This window comes from Sorghum bicolor, chromosome 8 (assembly GCF_000003195.3).
Source record: "Sorghum bicolor cultivar BTx623 chromosome 8, Sorghum_bicolor_NCBIv3, whole genome shotgun sequence".
Lineage (NCBI taxonomy): Eukaryota > Viridiplantae > Streptophyta > Magnoliopsida > Poales > Poaceae > Sorghum > Sorghum bicolor.
In genome coordinates this window covers 45,424,836-45,446,689 of record NC_012877.2, presented here as the reverse complement: position 1 = coordinate 45,446,689, position 21,854 = coordinate 45,424,836, and the positions used below count along the sequence as shown (strand labels likewise).

Here is a 21,854-nt window from a genome sequence, read left to right as displayed (position 1 = left end):
TATAACAGTATTCAATTTGAAAACTTCAAAGGCTTTTGAGTCAAACTAAAATTCAAATTAGTTTGAGTCCAAATTGCTTCTAAGCTTGTCTTATGCTTCTAACTTGTCTCAAATCATTCTTTAGACTTATCCTTCTATCTAAATGGATATGTTCTTGGTATAATTATGGTGATATTTATATATAAGGAACGATGCTTATAATATTGCCCTATTTATGAAAAGAAAGTTTATGCACTTTTATATCAAGTGACTAATTTAAAGTTAATTATTTGTTTGGTGTATGCTTTGTTCGTAAGTACGTTTCATGCATCATTATTAATAACATGTAATTAACTTTCCTCCTTAAAGTTGTTAATAATTAGAGGTAATATGTCTATCTAATTATAAAACTCTGTCCTTTAACCTTGGAACATATATAGTTCTAATATTCAAAATAAAAATATTTTGGCAGATGGCTCGTACCCGCCTAACCGCTCGCAAGTCAACCGGAGGTCGTGTCCCAAGGCACCAGTTGGCATCAAGGGATCCGCCACCCTCCGACAGCAGCGACAGCAGCACTGATGACGCCAGCGACGGAAACGGGAGTGACACTAGCGGAGGTCCTCCTTCTCCAAGGACCTACAGGCTTATGAAGAATGATTTGCGCCTGATGCTCGCTGACAACATCAACATGGAAGTTCAACTGTACCATATGGCGGGGTATGTGGTCAATCTTGAGGCCTATACCAACATCCTCCATGAGGAGGTGCACCAGCTGCATAATGCCCTTAACCCACCCGAGGCTCCTGAAGCAGCAGAGGAAGGACCAGTTGTCATCCAAGTGGATAGTGATACTTCTGAGGATGAAGCAGAGGAGCCGGAAATTCCAGCTCCAGATGAGGATGTCAACGAAAGTGGATCGGACATGGATGATGACTAGGGGTTGAGTAGGCAAGAAGTATAATATAGTGTGATCTTCTGACTTTGTAACTTAGTTAGTCAGAAAACCTCTAGTATGGGAAGTTGTGTAAAATAGTGGTTTCAGTAGTCCTGCCCAAGAGCGGACTTGTATGATAAATAAGGTGAACGTGTTTGTGTTATGTATGTCATGATGTATGATGGTTAAGTAAGGATATTAATCAAAGTGTGATGTGTTTTTAAACAGATGCCTGCTAACAACCATGGAGCTAGTTCTTCCCAGGGTGGGGATGATTTTCCTAATGCACCACCAGTTCCACCCTCTTTGGCTGATGCAATTGCAGCATTGGTCAATGCAACAACTCTGTTAGCACAGAACCAGAATGTTGGTCAGCGTGGTCGTGGTCGCAATAATCGAGAAGAAACCACATATGTTGACTTCACAGATACTCGTCCCCTAGTATTCACAAAAGCTAATGAACCTCTTGAAGCTGATGATTGGCTTCGCACCATGGAGCAAAAGTTCAGTCTCATCAACTGTACTGAAACCCAGAAGCCAGCTTTCGCAGCTCAGCAGCTGAGAGGAGGTGCAGGGGTTTGGTGGGCAAACTTACTGGCTGTTCAACCAGCCCGCCACTGAATCACTTGGGGAGAATTCAAGGAAGCCTTCAGGGCTCATTACATCCCCGATGGAGTTATGAAAATGAAGCTTGAAGAGTTCTTAGCTCTCCGTCAGGGGGATGAGCCAGTCCTGCAGTATATTGGAAAGTTTAATCATCTATCCCAATATGCAATTGAGCAAGTCAACACTGATGAAAAGAAGAAGGCATGTTTCATGAGGGGCTTGAATACAAAGCTCCAGTTAATGATGGCATCATGTGGCAATATATCTTATCATGAGGCAGTGAACATCGCTATCTCCAGTGAAGAAAAGAACCGCAAACATAAGGAGGCTAAGAAGAGGAAGGGGTTTGTCTCAGGGTCCGGATCATCTGGCGGCAACAAGAAGCGCCAGAGGCTCGTATATCATCCAGCTCAGCAGTTCCGCCCATCTTATCGTCCTTCTTATCATCCGCCTCAGCAGCAGAATATGCAGAGGAGTTTTGCAAGGCCGGCAATGCCGTTCAATGCTCAACGTTAGCCAAATGTTCCTGCCATCCGTCCGCCAGTGCCACAAGCTGCCAACAACCCTTGTTACAATTGTGGGAAGAGTGGGCATTTTGCTCGTGATTGCCCATACCCAAGGCAAAATGTTCCAAATGTCAATGCATCAAGGCCAGTTGGAAATCAGCAAGCAAATCAAAACAAAGGTAATGCCCAGAATCAGCAGAAGGGTAAGGGTACTCAGAAAACAGGAAGGGTTTTCCACACCCAAATTGAAGCTATACCTGAAGGAGAACCAGTGATGCTTGGTATGTTCCCTGTTGCCCAACACCCAGCGCTTACACTTTTTGATTCTGGTGCATCACATACTTTCATGAATAGAACATTTGCGGACAAGCATAATATACCTATTGGTGCAACCAAAGATGAGTTCTTTATACAGTCACCTGGGGGTCGACTATGCACTAAGGAAATGGTATATCAGGTACCAATAGACTTGGGTGGATATATATTTCCAACATCCATGATAGTGTTAAAAGATCCAAGTATAGATGTAATCTTGGGTATGAACTGGATGAGCCAGAGAGGTGCAGTTATAGACACCTTAAATAGAACCATCAAGGTCAACTTACCTAATAGCAAGTCTCAACTTCTTATCCATCTTCCTACCCTTAAGAGAGCAGTTGAGCAAGTATGTGCTATCTCTGTCAAGGAAATCAAGGACATTCCAGTGGTCTGTGAGTTTTCTGATGTGTTTCTAGAGGATTTACCTGGTCTGCCACCTGATCGTGATGTGGAGTTTGAAATAGAGCTCAAGCCAGGGACAGCACCAATATCCAGAAGAGCTTATAGAATGCCACCAAAAGAATTAGCAGAATTAAAAACTCAGTTGCAAGAATTGATGGATAAAGGTTTCATTCGACCTAGTTCATCACCTTGGGGTTGTCCGGCAATCTTTGTGAAGAAAAAGGACAATACCTTGAGGCTATGTGTGGATTATCGTCCTTTGAATGAAGTAACAATCAAGAATAAGTATCCTTTGCCCCGTATTGATCTTCTCTTTGATCAACTTACTGGTGCTAAGGTATTTTCGAAGATAGACTTGAGATCTGGGTATCATCAAATTAAGATCAAACCAGAAGATGTTCCAAAAACAGCATTCACTACCAGATATGGTCTGTATGAATATCTGGTCATGTCTTTTGGTCTGACAAATGCTCCAGCACATTTTATGTACTTGATGAATTCAGTGTTCATGCCAGAGTTAGATAAGTTCGTGGTTGTATTCATTGATGACATTCTCATCTATTCCAAAACTAAAGAAGAACATGAAGAGCATCTCAGGATAGTGTTGACTCGCGTGAGAGAACATCAGTTATATGCTAAGTTTAGCAAGTGTGAATTCTGGATAGATGAAGTTCAATTTTTGGGTCATGTCCTGTCAGCTGAAGGTGTTGCAGTAGATCCAAGCAAAGTTCAGGAAGTTCTAGACTGGAAATCACCAACTTCAGTACATCGAGTTCGAAGTTTCTTAGAATTGGCGGGGTATTATCGCAGATTTATCCCTGACTTCTCCAAGATCTCTAAACCAATAACAACACTGCTAAAGAATGATACTAAGTTTGTGTGGTCATCCGAATGTGAAGAAGCTTTTCAGACTCTGAAAAAGTTGTTGACCACTGCACCAGTACTAGCTCAACCTGATATTGAAAAATCTTTTGATGTATATTGTGATGCTTCAGGCAAAGGCATTGGGTGTGTACTAATGCAAGAAGGCAGAGTCATTGCCTATGCTTCACGACAACTTAAGCGTCACGAAGAGCATTATCCAACACATGATCTAGAGTTGGCAGCTGTAGTCCATGCTCTGAAGATCTGGCGACACTATCTGTTGGGTAATACTTGTCACATATACACTGATCATAAGAGGTTGAAATACATCTTCACTCAGTCAGAATTGAATATGCGTCAGAGAAGGTGGTTAGAACTAATAAAAGATTATGATATTGAGGTACACTATCACCCAGGCAAAGCCAATGTAGTGGCAGATGCACTCAGTCGAAAGAGTCATTGCAATTGTCTGGAAGTCAAGCCTATAGATCTTACCTTGTGTTATGAATTTGAAAAGTTAAGCCTCGAAATGATTCCGCAAGGAAGCCTTGCAAATGTGACAGTTCAATCATCTATCAAAGATCAGATTATTACAGCTCAGAGAGAAAATAAGGGTATGATCTTTTTAAAAGGAAAGATTCAGTCTGAGCAGAATTCCAAGTTCAGAATAGATGAAGCTGGAGTGATTTGGTTCAAGAATCGTTTAGTAGTTCCAAAAGTCCCTGAACTCAGAAAACAAATTCTTGATGAAGCTCATGCAACAAGATTTTCAATCCATCCAGGCAGTAATAAGATGTATCATGATCTGAAACAAAGATTCTGGTGGACTAAGATGAAGCTTGAAATTGCTAGTTATGTAGCTAAATGTGATACTTGTCAAAAAGTGAAAGCAGTTCATCTCAGGTCTGCTGGAGAACTGCAACCATTGCCAATTCCATCTTGGAAGTGGGATGATATTAGTATGGACTTCATAGTGGGTCTCCCCAGAACATCGAAAGGGTCTGATTCCATATGGGTCATTGTTGATCGTCTGACCAAATCAGCCCATTTCATTCCTGTAAGAAAGAAGTATCGAGCTTCCATCTATGCTAAGATATAATTTAACAGAATTGTGAGTTTACATGGTATTCCAAAGACCATTGTATCTGATAGAGGGACACAATTTGTAAATGCTTTCTGGAAGCACTTACATAAGTCCTTGGGTACCAAACTTCTGCATAGTACAGCTTATCATCCACAGACTGGGGGCCAAACTGAAAGAGTCAATCAGATCTTAGAAGATATGTTAAGATCTTGTGTGCTCAGTTATTCAGAGAAGTGGGATGAATGTTTGCCTTTAGCAGAATTCTCCTACAATAATAGTTATCATGAAAGCATTAAGATGGCACCATTCGAAGCTCTATATGGCAGAAGGTGCAGAACACCCTTGAATTGGTCAGAACCAGGAGAACATAGTCTCTTCGGGGTTGACTTAGTCAAGGAAGCTGAAGAGAAAGTCAGACTCATTCGAGAGAACATGAAGGTAGCACAGTCCAGGCAAAAGAGTTATGCTGATAAGAGACGTCGATCTCTTATCTTTGAGGTTGGTGATTATGTATACCTCAAAGTGTCACCTATGAAAGGAGTCACTCGGTTTGGAGTAAAAGGAAAGTTGGCACCTCGATATATAGGTCCATATCAAATCCTTGAAAGATGTGGAAAGGTGGCATATCGTCTAGATTTACCACCACAGTTGTTATCAATTCACAATGTGTTCCATGTCTCTCAGTTGAAGAAATGTCTTCAAGTGCCTGATCATATCATTCATGTTGAAGGGATTGAATTAAAGCCTGATCTAACATATTCAGAGTATCCTATCAAGATTCTGGATCAAAAAGATCGAGTCACTCGTAGAAGAACTATCAAATTCTACAAGGTGCAATGGAATCAGCATAGCGAAGATGAAGCCACATGGGAGTCAGAAGAGTTTCTCTTAGAAAGTTTTCCTGAGTTTCTTTCTTCTGTCTTATCCTTGTAATCTGTAGTATGATGACCTACCCCTGTTTTTGTAAAAGTTGGTTTTGGAAGTGCTTGACAAAATTCTTTTTCCATTAGTTAGCCTTCAAGTTAAATCTCAGGGACGAGATTTCTTTAAGGGGGAAAGGGCTGTAACATCCCCGATGTTACGGTTGCTAAAAGTGGATCATGTCATCATAAGCATTGCATAGTATATTTGTTAAGCACACACTGATGCACTAACTTAAAATAAGTTTAATTTGGATGAATGTGCTTAGGAATTAAAGTGTGCTTATATTGTGTATGGATGTTTGTGTTGGTGATTAAAACCCTAGGGTGAAAGTTTTCTGAGAGCTTAAGGGGGGAAACCCTAATTTTAAAACCCTAGATTTGCCCCTTTTGTGCAATTCAAAAACCAAGAAAAATTTGAAGTTGAGTTCAAAAGCAAAGTTGTAGATCTTGTCAAGATGTACAACTTTGGTGTTTTGAGTTTTTGAAGTTTCAATACAAAATTCAAAGTAATTTTGAAAATACAGATTTCCGGGAAGTGTCCCCTTTTCTAACTTGAATCTCCAATTCAAAATCTGTTTGGAATTTTGAAAAATGGTCAACATGAAAGTTGTAGGGCTCAAAAAGTTGAACAACTTTCATGTTGGGAGTTTTTCAAGTTGTTATGCAAAATCAAAAGTAATTTTGGAAATTCTGATTTGCCCCAATTCAAAAATTTGAATTTCTTTGAATTGAGTTTGAATTTCAAAACTGTTTGGCCAAATTAGCTACTTTCCACTCAGAATCAGTTTTGGGCACCAAAATATGTTTGGTAGCTTCAAAAATTCTGCACAACTTTTGTTTTAACGGATTTTGGAGTGTAATTCAAATTTTGGTCGAATTTCACAAAATACAAAAAAGGGGAGGATAGGGACGGCTACAGTAGCCGATGTGGACCTCGGCGCCCTGTCCAGCGCGGCCGCCGCCCGCGCAGCGCCGCCTGCGTGCGTGAGGGCACGCAGCTGCTTGGCTGCCTGCGTCGCCAGACAACGTGGAGGCACGGCGTCTCTTCCTTTCGCGATAAAAGCCTTTCCACTAGACGACGCGCTCGTTCCTTCTCTTGCACCCGACGCCGGCGACCTTGCTGCGCTCCTCCAATTCGCCTTCCTCACTCCTTTTCCAAGCCATTCGAGCGCACCAGCAGCTCCGCCTCGAACCAAGCCACCGATTGCGCCCCCGAGCGCAAGCTCTAACCCACCGGAGCCCTCCACCGAGCCGTTCTTCTCCAAGTCCGACCGAGTACCGCCGTGATCGAGCTCCACCGTGGCCAGCATCACTCCGACCCTCTCCGCTGCTGCTTTTTGCTCGGTTGAAGTCGTGGTGAGCTCCTAATGCTTTTGCGCTACTCTATGCACGCTCTACTCGCCCGTGGTGGCCGGCGTGTGCTCGGCCGAGGCGGCCGTCCGCCATGAGCGTGAGCAGGAAGGTTAGGAGGGAGTAGAGGTTGTCCCGTATGTCCTAGGGGTTGCGCGAGAAGCCGGAGATGCTAACCCACCCCACCGCGGAGGCCGGGAGCTCACCGCGTTGAGCTTGAGCTCGCCGGAGTGGAGGCGGGAGGAAGGAGAAGCTTCTGACGGGCGGGACCCGCCCGTCAGTGGCTGCATGAGAGGGGCAGCGCCCGCGCGTGACGCAGGAGGCTCTTGGGCCGACTTGGGCCGTATCCAAGCGGGCCGGCCGTAGGAGCAGTGACCCTTTTCTTTTTCTTTTATGCAAAGTTGTGATATATGTTTGAATTTGAATAGAAATCTTGTACTGATCCAAAATTTATGAAAATTTTTGTGTAGGTTCTATAAATTTATTAGAACACCGGAAAAATATTAGATTTTATTTCCTGATAGTTTGCAGGTATATATAAATTGCCTCTGTTTAATAATAAATAAATCTTCCATGATTTTTAATAATTTATGGGTATATCCAAAAATCATGAAATTTGACATGTGAACTTGTGTTACTGTTATCTAGCTTCAGGAATAATTTCAGCTCTTTTTGATAAAGTATGCTCTGTTTCTTAATAAAGCTATTTAAAATAATTATAAAAGAAATAGAAATAATTAATCCTTTTAGGATTTGAGTGGTATTTTGGATTGATTGACAACCAGTGGTTACTTAGCATGATATGCTCCCTGGTTATGGATTATTTTATATAAATGATCTTTGTTGTTTGATAGCTACTCAACATTGCTTAATGAAGATAATAAAATTTGTTTAGTAGTAATCTATGCCTTGATAGCTAGATTAGTTTGTTTCTTTACCATAAAGGTAAATTGTACTCGAGGTAGTTATGTTTGTTGTTATCATCCAAGAACATGTAACCTGTCTTTATCATGTCATGAGCATCTAATTGATCATGCATATGCACCTTTACGTGTAGACTACGCTCCGGAGGAATCTAATCCTCAGTGGGTTGCTTCCGAGTTTGTGGATCCATCTGGTTTTGCTGAGTTGTCGGACTTCCCTTCCGGCCAAGGCAAGCCCCGGACATTAAACCCTATCCTTGTATTTTCATAAAGTTATTTATATCACTTGAGTTAATATGATGCATTAGGTGAATAGGAGTTGAGTGAATCCTATTTGCTGCATTATCTACCTTGATGATTTCAATATTAACCTTGATACTTGTTTTATGAAAATACTTAGTATGCTTAGCCCTGCTTATTAGATAGGTTTTCAAATGAGAAAGTTTGAAGGGTTGTTGTGGAATACTTTTATGGTTAATAATGTTTAAACTTGAGACCGGTCGGTGGACTTGCTTTAAGAATGGAGTCTTAAAGTAGTGTCTCCAACTGTGTCGATTAAGGACCGTTCCGTTGGTGGCCTGTTGTGATTGAGACCTTTGAGTACAGCCCACATGCGATGGTAAGCCTTACCTATAGCTATTCCGATACTTGAGAACGGCTAACCGCGTACTGGGAGTGGAGAGATGGCGAGAGTAGCGTGTACCCACCTTACGGATCTGAGATGACCGGGAAACATCTAGATTGGCTGTAGGATGGTGGTGTACTGTACTCTCGGGTGACGCTGGACCCGTTCTTGTATGGGAGGATCTATAGAAACAGGTTGACATATGCAAGATTAAGTTCTACATATGTCGTGTGGTACTGAATCCCCAGCTGGGTTTAATCGATTCGAATCGCCGTGTTTCCTCGAATATGGAGCCTCAATCCTCACCCCATCATCGTAGTAATAAATGGAACTTTGGTATAAGAAAGAGGTGGTATGCTTATGAAAGTTCGATAATAGTTTTGGTTAGTCATAAATGATGATCTTGAGTTAAAACTTAAAAGTAGGTCTTACTTTTAGTAAGCTTTTATGCAAAAGAAATGCTTTGATTCTGATAAAGCTTTTCCTTGAATCCCTATAACCTGCATACCTGAGTCTTCACCTCTTTTCTAGTCGGTTAAGTCTTGTTGAGTACTTTTGTACTCAGGGTTTATTTAACCCATGTTGCAGGTGAACCTTTTGATCAAACTTTTGATGGTCGTTGTTTCTTCACTCTTGTGGAGGAGAGTGATGATGATGAATCTGATGTGTGACCTTGGGCAAGTAAAGCAAGTTGTGTGACTAATGGTTTATGTAATATAAAGTTCCGAACCTTTTATGTACTAAATACTTATGGTTTGTAACCTTTGGACTTAAGTTTCAATCTATGTTATATAACCTTTCCGCTTTTACTCTGATTTATCTTATCTATGAAAATGTTGTAATACTGTAATGCTTAATGAGGGAATTCCTAGAAAGAGTATAACGTGGATGATTAATCCATATGCTCCATAGTCATGACTCATAAGTGAGTGTGCAGTGGTAGTTAGGGATCTTGACCGAGAACCACCCAAAACAAAAGTTATAGATCACAAAAAGTTGTACAACTTTTTAGTTCACAACTTCTTTATTTGAAGTCATTATGATGTCCCTCTATTTGATTAGCAATATTTCATAGAAGTTAATACCAACTAAAGCCATATGTTCTGTAGTCATAAGTGAGCGTGTACTAAAACAAAAGTTGTAGATCTTGAAAAGTTATGTAACTTTGTAGTTGACGACTTCTTCACTTGAAATGATCTATCAAACACAAATTATATTTGATTTATAAAATTTAAAATTTGAATTTTCCAAACGACCTCGGATGGAGAAATACCAAAACCAGAAGTTGTATATATCAAAAAGTTGTGCAACTTTGTAGTTGTTTTCATTTGAAATAATCCAAGAAAAAACACGGCTGAATTTTCTTGCATCTGAAATTCAAATTCTTCAAACGACATCAGATGGAGAAATGAGCAAAATCAAAGTTGTAGATTTCCAAAAGTTATAAAACTCTATAGTTGACAACTTTTTATTTAAATTTGTTTAGGATCCTAAATACTTATTTAAAAACCAGGTTGAAATAAAATGGGTATGGAGTGGTTAGGGGACAAACATGCGAAGTTGGCTGCAAGGTTCCTGTAAAACATTATTGTTTGTTCAGCTCTTTTTTCATCTTCCTTTTGGGTTCCTTATCACTTCAGTTCTAAAACCGGCAATCATGAGGGGAACTGGCAACGATGAGGTTTTTGAACCGACAATATCTATTTTGGGTATAGTACCGGATTCACCTCAAACTACATGTGTTAGTGTAGAGTGGGTTAGAATTTAGTTTAAGTTTTACTTCAATTCAACCCAACACATGTAAATTGATGATAACCTAACTACATCCAAACAAGACCTTATGTAGTGGGTTAACTTAAGTGGTATGGTTCCGAATACAACATGAAGTATAATGATGGTACAAAGTTGTTAATACATGAAATAGTGAACAAGACCTGAAACGCTTGAAGAGGCCCTGTTGCACGGCTGCTCCTAAACGGGGCTGGGCCATCCACACGCCGTTTGCGCTTGTAACGGTTTACAGCCAGGTGCGGCTTTAATTTGTTGTACATAGAGTTGGGCCTGACCAATCGCTAGGAAGCCCAGTTGTGGAACACTCCCAGTTTGCCGCCGGCATCCCACATCAGCCGAGCTCATCGCCTGATCCATCGCCGGGATTGGATTCTGTTTCTATGTATGCAAATTGGAGCTCTGTTATTGATTGTTTTTTTCTCTAGAAAATGGTATATGTGCTGCAAACATATACAAAGTTCAGCCTGACCCTTCTTGGACCTGGTACTTCAAATTTTAGGCAATTTTTTTTAGCCCTTTTGTAGGCCTTGCTTCCAATTAATTTCCTCAGCACAACCTGGTGTTGTGCTCATACCTGCAAGGAGAAGAACTGAGATTAAGAAAATCAGTATGTCTAGACCATGCAAGTCTAAGGTCACACTAAAGCTTCAATAGGCTTTGCTCCTCAGCACAACCTGCCACTGTGCTTATCCCTACAAGGAAAAGAACTGCTAACAAGAAAATCAGTATGTCTAGGCCATGCAAGTCTAAGGTGACACCAAAGCTCGAGGGAACACCGGTGTTTGGTGGGTCCCCAAGACAAAAATGACCGGAACAGACAACAAGTCCACCCACGGTGTGCAAGGTTCAGCAAAGACAACCTCAACGCCCTGCAGATTTATCTCGTAGAAATTAGCCCAATCTCAATGAGGGTTCCATGAATTTTTATGATCATTAATACACTAACATGACACTGTATTAATAAAGAAAGAGATGATAAAAGTTTTATAAGAGTAGAGAGAATTTTATAGAATGAAACTCTTTTATACTATTTTTAAAATATAGACATGTTGAAAGCCTTATAATATTGGGAGGAGGAGGGTGTTTGCTTCCCCACCACATCCTGCCGCCTCAGATTCGGCTCGCCACCAGCAGCTGTTTGGTTCGGCGTTCGGATATGCATGTCAGCCATAGGCTGTTCTCATTATAAATCCCACCACGGCTTAGACGCCGCCACACTCGCAACAGAATGTGTGGCTGCAAATTCACACACTGAGGCAGGGGCGAATCTACATGGACTCGTCGGGGTTGCCTTGCCTAAGCCCCGCGGTTTGCTACGAATGCCTTGTACACGTATTTTTTCACCAGCCATGACCCCAGTAGAAAAATACATTGAGCACGGTGGCCAACACCAACGGCAGCCCAACATAGCTAAATTTAATAGGCAGCCCAGTTCATCAAAGCATGGCAAGCCTACGCAAGACCCAAGAGCCCAAGGGAGAAGACCAATGGTTGCAATCAATGCCAGAAAAAGAAAAAAAAAACTTGCCGCAGAATTTGACGATTCTTCTCCCTCGCCCAACCTTCCAAACTTCAGCATTGGTGCGTTGGTGTTCTCCGTGATCACGGCCGCCGCTCGACGGCGATGACAAATGGGCGAACGGCCACACCGCCGCTACTCTCCGTTGATGGCTTTATTCGATCCTGCTCAAGTAAAGAATGCCCTTGCTATTCTACAAGGTAACCTAAAATCTCAAAAATTATTGTTTGTTCTCCAATCTACAATTGTGAGATGCCTGCAGCTTATGGTATTTTATGTTTTTATAAGCAAAAAAGGCAATCTGCTTGTGTTCCAACAAAGCGGATACTAGAGGGTACGTTCAACATTCATCTGCTCATCTTGCCAGCAAATATGTCACATAGGTAAAATAGCAAATTAGTGACTTTAATCATAATATAGCTAATTGTGGATTCAATATCTAATTGTATGTTAAATTTTGTTGATTGAATAATTTGATTGGCAATCAAAGCACAATGGATCGTTTTTTTTTTGGAAAAGGAAATTGGATGTGGGAGCCGCCAAACCTCTATCGAAGTGTGCCGCATGCAGGTGGCGTGATGACCTGTGGCAGGAGTTGGACGGCATCCAAACAAGCCTAAGTCCAGGCCGACCCAGTGATAATTTATTCTAGATTTGCCCCTGCACTTACAACATGCGCATCACACATTGACACCACAACAATTGACATGAGATCAGCATCGAGAGCCTAGCAACGGCAAAGACCAAGTCAGAAGTATCGAACATGACCGCTAACAGGTGGCACTGTGGACCTGTTTGGTTTCCCAGACTAAAATTTAGCTACTAAAATCAATGACTAAATTTTAGTCAACCTTGTTTGGTTCTAATGACTAAAAGTGACTAAAGTCATTAAAATAGTTCAACAAAGACTAAACTACCCCTAATGAATACACAACTACCCATAATAATGAGAGGCACCCCCTATCCATTGGGCATTTTAGCCCACTTTAGTCACTCTTAAGGTACTAATCTGACTAAACTACTTTAATTCCTTTTTAATCAGTTTGTTTGACACTTTAGTAACTAAACTTTAACAGGGGGAAACCAAACAGGCCCTGTGTTTTGGTGCTAGAATAAGACTTACCGGGTCATCAAGTTCCTCAACATGGCGAGTTGGCGACGCACAACATGAAGAACCAAAGGTTATCTTATTCCACTGGAATAGAGAATGCGGCTACGCGATTCTTCACGTCCTTTGGACGGTCTTTAATTTCACGACAGTTTTGTTTAATAAACTCGTTTAGGACATTGCTGTATGGTATTTGTACTAGGTGTAAACATAGTCGACGGCTGGTGCTAGCCGAGACGCAGATGCAATATATAATAATAAGAATATATATGTCTCCCTAGAAACACTAGGGAGAGAACAAATTTGTACTGTTACATTTTTATTATACGTATCATTGTTATGTACACATCCCCTGTACCATTCTTCAACTGCAACAGCCAGCTTTGAATATACACTCTGTGCTAAACCAAACGAAAGGGAAAGCAATGCATTGCAAACATACACATGTACAGGCGAATAAACTTCCGGGATGATCAGAAGCTACCTTTCTAGTGCGTGTTTTGCACAGAAATGAGATGGAAGGTAACAAACCCATCGCGACTTGGAAATGGAACCTACGAAGAAGGGCTCTGTTGTGCGCGCAACACCAGTTCTTCAGTCGTTGTACCGATGATCTCGTTCGCACGCTTCAACGGAACGCACAAGATCCTTCCAATCGAGTCCTGCAAGAAAAGGAAAAGCCTTACTGGTGCATATCTGTGCAATTTAGTACACCACGCAACTAACTTTGAATGTCGACTGTACCTATCCAATTGTTATTCATCAGTTATTAATGCACGTATCATAATATAGACACAGTAAAAACTAGAGTGCCAAGAGCAGTGAAAAAAAGTAAGTTTGAGATAGTAAAGATCACATATTGCTCCTGCTGATTCCACTCATTTCTATTTGGGGGCTTTTGTGTTCATGCCCCAGCTCTAAGGACCAATGGTGATTTTGCCCCTACTTTTTCAGTTTGGTGATTTTAGCCCCACCTTTTCAAATTGAAGATTGAGTTTGCCCCTATACCGTTAGAAGGACCTAATGGTGTCGATTAAATAGTAAAAAAGACAACTTCCCCATTGCGGATTCACCCCTTCATTTCAAAGATGTTTGTATTTTTACCCCCTGTTTTGACTTGAATAATTTAGAGAACATATTAAAAAGATTGACACAACAATTGACAGAATTTTGTATAGATTTTTAAATTTTGACCAAATTTTGACAAGAACCATTGACAGAATCTTCCCAGACTTCAGAGTTTATATATATTAGCAGCAACAGATGACCAGCAGGACAGTGCAGAGTGCTTCTGCACAGCGGCATGCTCATTTGATGGAAGGTTCAACTCATGCTGGATGGCACGAGGAATCAACTCATCCTAGCACACGCCGTTGCCGAAGGGCCACCACCTGCCATTGTGCGTGTTGGCGCTGCAGGACGCGCCACTGCCAACCGTCCTGCCCACCCACGCTGTTGGCTTCTGCTTCAGAGCCCACCCCACCTCCGCCCACATGCCAGTCCCGCCCACAGCTGTGAGACGCGAGTTGTGACTGCCGTGCTGCTGCGCCCCGCATTCCAGGGCCCGACACGCACTTGAGTCAGCTGAACACACCATCTCGCGCCCACCCCCACGTAGCCCCCTACGGCTGTCCCCCCACGCCCTGCGCCCCCCGTGCGCCTAGCTGTCGCCCACACCGTGCCTAAGCCGAGTCTAACACACCGCCCAGCTTCCTTCCCTCACTGTCACTCATGCAGTAAGAGGGGGAAACCAAAGAAGGATCACAGGGCCATGGCTTCTCGTGAGGTGGTAGGGGTAGAATGGTCCTTTTTCCAATTTTCTAAAAGGTTCTTTTCTTTTCGTTTTAATTCCTTTAATTCTGCTCTAGCTAACGGAGTTAGAAATTGGGTTAAATGGAAAGAATAAATGTAGGGGTAAAATCATGAAGTTAGCAAAATGTTCTGATCTCAGCCTGCTCCTTCAAATCCAAACAGCTTAAATATGTTGGATTTTAAATAAAAACAGTTAAAATCATATGATAATTATCAGCCTGCTGTAACTAACTGGAATCACATGTAGTATCCCCCATGTTAGTGGAACCTATGATCCTCAAATTTCAAACAAAGATGCAGCCATGCATGTTTCATATTGCCAACAAGGCTTACATGCTTGGCAGCAAACAAAACCAAAATAAGTGTTAACCTAATAACCTATAAACTGAAGGGGATGCAGTTTGCAAACAATGATGACTGTGACTTAATGTGCATAAAAGTTAGTAATATGTACTTCAGCATTAGAAAGAATTGATTGACATTTACCCGATGAACAATGCTAAGCTTCTCTAACTTCTTTATAGCATCATGAACATCAAAATTGCACTCTGCGCCAAACTCTTCTTTGATTAGCTCTTCACAGCGTAAATCAAGATCCTGGTAGGAACAAAAAAATGAAAAGAAATTGTAACCTCTCCAAAGTTGCAGTAATTTATCCTAAGATAAGGCCAAATAAAATATAGCACGAGTAGCTGCTGTACACTCCACTTGCAAGGTGTTTGCTGGAACACATCTTGTAACCATGATTACACAATGCGTAATGTGTTTGAGCAAATGACATCCAAGTGGAGCCAAATTTTCAAAATTTATTGTCAAGCCCTCCTGACAACTACAACCACACAGAAATTTCTTATCACAACTATTCTGCACAGATCAATTTTGTTTGACAATAATTGCTCATCTAACCTTCAGTCGAAACAGTGTATTTGATGCAACATGCCACAACCAAGAATCACACAAAAGGTTTGGTTTTTCCCGTTGATAAATAGTATGTATTGATTTGCCATCCGGATAGGATGTGCTGCGTTCTAACAAAAAGAAAAAAACAAACCTGAACAATGCTACTCAGCTACAGCTGTTGCACAACTCCCAACACCCTAATAGTAAACAAGGGCTGAGTTGCTGAAATGTGTAATGAGTGAATCTCAAGAACAAGGTTATCTTGAGGACACAAATGCTCCATATGCTCAAAGCAATACAAAGGAAAAAATAATGTAGAGTGCAACACCAGTTAGCTATACTCACTTGTGTAGTGGCTTTTCCCTGCTCCATTAAAATGTAGTAACAAATTATGACCTCTTTAACCTACACCAAAGTGGTGAGATATCAGTGAACACAAGGTATATATGTATGATCTTGTGGTTTGAAGTGCGGTTATCAACTATTCCATACTTCTTGCTGTATCACGTCATCACATAAGTGAAGAAGAGTTCCTTTCCCACTATCAAGCTGTTTGTCATACATTGATTTTGTAATCAAATTCTGATAAATTGTCATATTTTGTTGAAATCTGTATATAAACAAGAAATAAATGTGTCATATACCAGCAGAAGATTAGAATCACTGCACTAGTATGGAAAAAGGTGGCAAGATTAATAAGGAGAATTTAAAATTTATTACGTAGCACCTGAGTTCAACAATTCATGGAATTACTTCACCAACAGAGAAATAACACTAACAACCAAATGAGGCTCAATGTAAGAAGGAAAAAAAAAGCTGTCAATTAAGCACTTACGTGAAGTATATCTTAGCACAGTATCCAATCACACCAGACAAGATTGCTATTACAACCCATACATCAGCCTTTGGCATTTCAAGAGACCCAACTAGAGTGACCTGCAAGTAGTAAGCTATTGATAATTTGAAATGGTAAAACATCTCTGTAGCTGGATAGCAAAGACATTAGAAACATACATACCAAACCGATAACAGCAGAAATGAGAAACTTGACCCAATCCATCGGTGTTAGTGACGGATTTTTCTTCTCTGGCTACAAAATAATAATTCTGGTTATTGATGACAACCGTAGATGCAACTAAAACGATAATCGAACTGTTATACATCCATTTAACTTCTTGTGATCTATCTTACAAGAACAATTTCCATGTCAGCCATTGGGATATTCTTGAAGTGCTTTACAAATATTCCTCGATCAGGCTTAGTCTTTGTACCAGCCCTCCTGTAGATATATAATCAGCCCAGCTAATATAGCTGCATCAAGAATAAAAACACCCGAGTCCATCATGAATTTGAAGGTCGAGCATCAGAACATTGAATCTACCTGTACACCACAATCATCCTATCGAATGTAGGTTCTTGAATTGTCATCTTACTCATCAGATTTTTCAAACTGTCATCACATGGGTAAAGATACTGCATGTTAGATACTAAGTTTGGCAGTCTAACAAATTTTCCTGAGAACATTGAGCAACCTTAGTTCAATTTTTTCTAATCGAATTCTCTCAACAAACAATTCTGGATCTTCTTCATCTTCATTAATTTCATCGGTCTTCTTGGTATCATTCTTTGGCTTCAAATGCTGTTTCTTAGAGAACAATCGGTCAATCCTGTAATAAAAATAAGAATTCATTGGTTATAACATCATACAGTATTTTGGTATATTGTAGTAGATTGGGATAAAAAAACATAAGGTTGCTGCAAAAGAGTGCATATACCTGGTAACCCTGAGCAATGAGCTCCAAGCTCGGGATATCATTACATCTACTTTCTCAATGAAAAAGTAGTCGGTTGTTCGATCAATTCCAATGCCCCGACGAAAGATGATATACTACGAGATGTGCACAGTGAAGAATGTGACTTAGGACACCGTGAGAAAAACTGAGGATGATGAAAACATCCAGATGCTATTGTAGATTTCTAATCATCAGTCAGAAACATAAGGGTCGCCAGGATGAAAAGAAAAGTTGCATGAGCGAATACTACCTTGTCTGCAAATTCTGGTAGATTGTCATGTGGGTGTTCTTTAAAATATTTCGTCAACAACTTCTTGTCTAGCTACATTTGAAGGTTAGCAAATACATCGTCAGCAAAATACTAGTTATGTAAGTTACTAAGTTTACTTTGAAATGTAAAAAAAATTCAAACCTTAGATTCATCAACTTTGATCGGAAGATTCAACAAATATTTTCCAGATTGTGCAATATCGTACTCTTCATCTGATAACAACTTGAAGTTGCTCTTTTCCATCACCTGCTTGATACAGACCACAAATAGAAATGATTAAACATCAACTAGTTTTGCGAAGGCGGCGCCTGCCCGCCCTGCGGCCGCGCTGGACAGAGCTCGTGATCCTCATCGGATCACTATAGCCGTCCATATCCCCTCCTTTTGTTGTTTTGCAAAATTCTTCCAAAATTTGAACTGAAGTCAAATTTCCACCAAAACAAAAGTTGTTCAGAATTTTAAAAGCTTCAAAACATCTTTAAGTGCCCAAAGTTGATTCTGAGTGGAAGAGTGTGAATTTGGCAAAACAGTTTGAATTTCAAAATCCCAATTTGGGGAAAATTCCAATTTGAATTGGGGTAGATTAGAATTTCCAAAATTACTTTTGATTTTTCTGAATAACTTGAAAAATTCCCAAAATAAAAGTTGTTCATTTTGAGGAGCTCTACAACTTTCATGTTGGTCACTTTTCAAGATTCCAAACAGATTTTGAATTAGGGATTCAAATTGGAAAAGAGAACAATTTCTGGAAATCTGTATTTTCAAAATTACTTTAAATTTTGTATTGAAACTTCAAAAACTCAAAACACCAAAGTTGTAGATCTTGACTCAACCTCAAATTTGGCTTAGTTTTTAAATTGCACAAAAGGGGGCAAAACTAGGGTTTTCAAATCAAGGTTTCCCCCCCTCCCCCCCCCCCCCCCCCCCCCCATTTTCTCGGAAACCTTCCACACTAGGGATTTCACAACCACACTAGCCTCAATTCACAATGTAAGCACACTTTAATTCCCTAAGCACAAGCAACCAAAGTAAACTTGTTTTAAGTTGGTGCATCAAGTTGTGCTTAACCAATATGCTATGCAATGCTTATAATGACATGGCCTAGTTTTAGTAATCGTAACATCAGGGATGTTACAGTAAGGCAGCGGAAATGTAGTATGCCAAGCAATTCATTACCTATGAGGATTTAGGCCTTGAGTCAAAATTCATGTGCTCTAGGCCAGACAGTCATAGCTCAGTGGTATGAATCAACACATGGTAAATAAATAGGAACTATAGTTGCTACCAGGTGGCTAACACTAGTCCATACCATGGCATGTGTCCATGTTAAATATTTTTCACACATTTTCAATGCATCTGGCACAAAGTAACAGTGCACATAATGTGCTAAGCAATCCATTTCCCACGAGGATTTAGTTCTTGAATCATAAACCATGTACTTAAGGCCAGAAAGTCAAAGCTCAGTGGTGCGAATCAATGCATGTTACTCCCTCTGGTCCAGTCTATCTATAAGGCATTTTGTGTATGTTACGAGTCAAACTTTATAATCTTTTAACATTAATTTAGTCAGCAACTTTTAATTATTGTACTACAGACTTGAACTATTAGATTTGTAATGAAATGTATTATCAAATAATCATAAGTTTATAATCACACACTATATAATACAAAATAAATGAATGGTTGAAGTGTAATTTAGGAGACCGTGATATGTGAGACTAAACTGGACCGGAGGGACTACTAAATAGGAACAATGGTTGCCACCATGTGGCTCTTGTTGGTCGACAGCCTAGATCAGTTACAGCTGCATGTATCAATGTTAAACGTTTTTCATGTATTTTCCAATGCGTTCAGCATAAAGTAATTGTGAACAGGTGTACATGAAGATGAGGAAGACGTTGGTCCACAGCAATAGTGTAAACGTACTTAACCGACCTGAAAAAGATATGTCATGAAATTGAATTCGAGGGTCTCGATTTCCTCTGATGTCAGGTTCTGTTGCTCTAACCTCTTCTCACCAGAAACAGGATCAAACAGTGAGTACAGTTGCTGCATCAAGAACACAGAACAGACAAATTAACCATATGAACCAAAGTGCCCCTTGAGCAATCAAACAAACAGAGAACTAAAAGAACAGAGACAGAATGAAGGCTTGCCATGAGGTCTTCGAACTGGAGGAGGTACCAGGCCCTGATGGTGTACTCCACCTTCTTGCACAGCTTCAGGAACTCGTTTCGATCAGCCTCATGCTCTGCGTGCAATTTTCAAACACGAAATAGTTAATCAAACGGGGAATCCTGGATACAGAGAACATTGTTTGCACTAATCCCTTTTGGCTTTTGCAGCATAAGCCTCCATGGGAGCATCACAAAACCGTCTCCAACAGACGATTAAGCATGACTAACAGTCGTGCCGATGGCCAGATAGAGCCATAGAGGAGACTCTACTTATGGGGCCCCAGAACCGACCAAATTGACCGCTGATCCCTTTTTGCTGCTGCTACAGAAAGTAAAGAGAGAAATCGGGAGAAGCGGCGGGCTCACCTATGAGGTATGCGAGGCGCATGATGAGCTTGGGCTTGAGGATGGGGATGACGGCCTCCCGCTCCATCCGGATGACCTCCCGCGCCACCCCGTCCTTCCGCCCGTCCATCGCCGCCTGCTTCTTCTCCCCCTCCGGCATCCTCCCATCCTCCGCCATCCGCGCCGGCCGCCACGCTCTCTCTCAGGTGTAGTGACCGTCGTATATATCCAATACGATTCGGCATCGGCTCTGCGCGTGCAAAAGGTAACCGCTGCTGGTGGTGGTGCGCCACGGGGTGGCCCTAGCGGAGTAATTACACAGTTTGGTTGAAAATCGCGAGACGAATCTTTTAAGCCTAGTTACTTTATGATTAGCCTTAAGTGCTACAGTAATCCACATGTGCTAATGATAGATTAATTATGCTTATTGTCTTGCAGTTTCCTGACGAGCTATGTAATTTGTTTTTTTATTAGTTTCTAATAACCCCTCCCGATATCTTTCCGACACATTCGATGTGATATAAAAAAATTTTATTTCTAATCTAAACAGGGCCTTATTATCGCGGCGGGCTCGGCCTTCCGGGGCGGAGCACGTGGCGACGGCAACCGCTGTCGGCCAGGCTCCGTGGCGGGGTGCGCGGCTCGGTCACTGACAGGTGGGACTGTGAAGATATGGGACCCGTTAGCAGAGACCCTTGTGTCTGGGCTGCGTCGGCGAGTGTTGGCGTTACCGGATTAGGATTGGTCGGACGGGGCCGGGGAACAGTCAACCGGAAACCGTTAGCTGGCCTTTCTATTTCAGCGACGAGAACGTCGAGAAGACGAGTCGCGTGCGTCCGCGCGTGGCGCGGTGGCTTGTTCTTTTGCAGCCTTGCTAGCTAGTAGTAGTACTTTGCCTCCTGCCACGCTTTCTTCCTTTCTCTACTACGTGTTGCGTTGAGCTGTAAGGAAACCAGCAAGGAGATCATCATCGAATCAGTCTGCCAATATCTTTCTTCCGTTACCGAAACCTCCGTCGGTGCCCTGCCGAAACCTGTGTCGGTTTAAGGCCGGTAAGAGAGAAAAGAAAAATATAATGTTTTCTAGGGTTTCCAATACAAAATCTCGTATTACTGTCGCCGCAGGAAGAATCGCTAGGAAATGAAAAAGAAAATAGAATTTTTTTCAAGGTTCCCAATACAAAATCTCCTATATCCTATTAGTTTAATTCGGCTGAAAATTAATAAATATGTAATAATTTATAGAAAAATCTAAAAATTACAAAATAAATTTTGTTCAGCTCCACATATGTAGATCCATGTAGTAAACAAAAAATAGATGCAAAATGTGTGTCCTATTAATTTGTTTTTCTTTTATTCTTTAATTCAATTGAAAATTGGTAAATGCGTAAAAATTCATAGAAAAATCTAAAAATTACAAAACAAATTTTGTTCAGCTCCACATATGTAGATCCATATAGTAAACAAAAAATTTCACAAATTTTAGTATATTTTTTTATTGGAGATGCTTGCCTATGCTTTTTAGTGTAAAATTGAAATTGTAGTTATCTTGCTCCAATTATTATAAAAATTTTATGGTAGCCTATTTTAATGTGATGCTTGATTTGTGGTAAAAGTTTTAG

General features: G+C 40.9%; 1 protein-coding gene and 1 long non-coding RNA gene across 2 annotated transcripts; one reads left to right on the top strand and one right to left on the bottom strand.

Moving 5' to 3' along the window:
• On the top strand, nt 11,839–13,281 carry LOC110429726. The gene is made up of 2 exons (XR_002446829.1): nt 11,839–12,828; nt 12,904–13,281. It is a non-coding gene; the product is annotated as an uncharacterized LOC110429726 (long non-coding RNA).
• Nucleotides 13,186–20,477, bottom strand: LOC8063250. Its single transcript, XM_002442081.2, has 15 exons — nt 20,255–20,477; nt 19,868–19,962; nt 19,647–19,760; nt 17,853–17,957; nt 17,691–17,762; nt 17,423–17,535; nt 17,180–17,314; nt 17,029–17,097; nt 16,839–16,926; nt 16,666–16,737; nt 16,483–16,583; nt 16,140–16,257; nt 15,993–16,052; nt 15,234–15,344; nt 13,186–13,597 (listed from the first exon to the last, which is right to left on the bottom strand). The coding sequence occupies exons 1-15, from the start codon at nt 20,409–20,411 to the stop codon at nt 13,490–13,492; spliced, it is 1,518 nt and encodes a 505-aa protein (XP_002442126.1). The 5' UTR covers nt 20,412–20,477; the 3' UTR covers nt 13,186–13,489.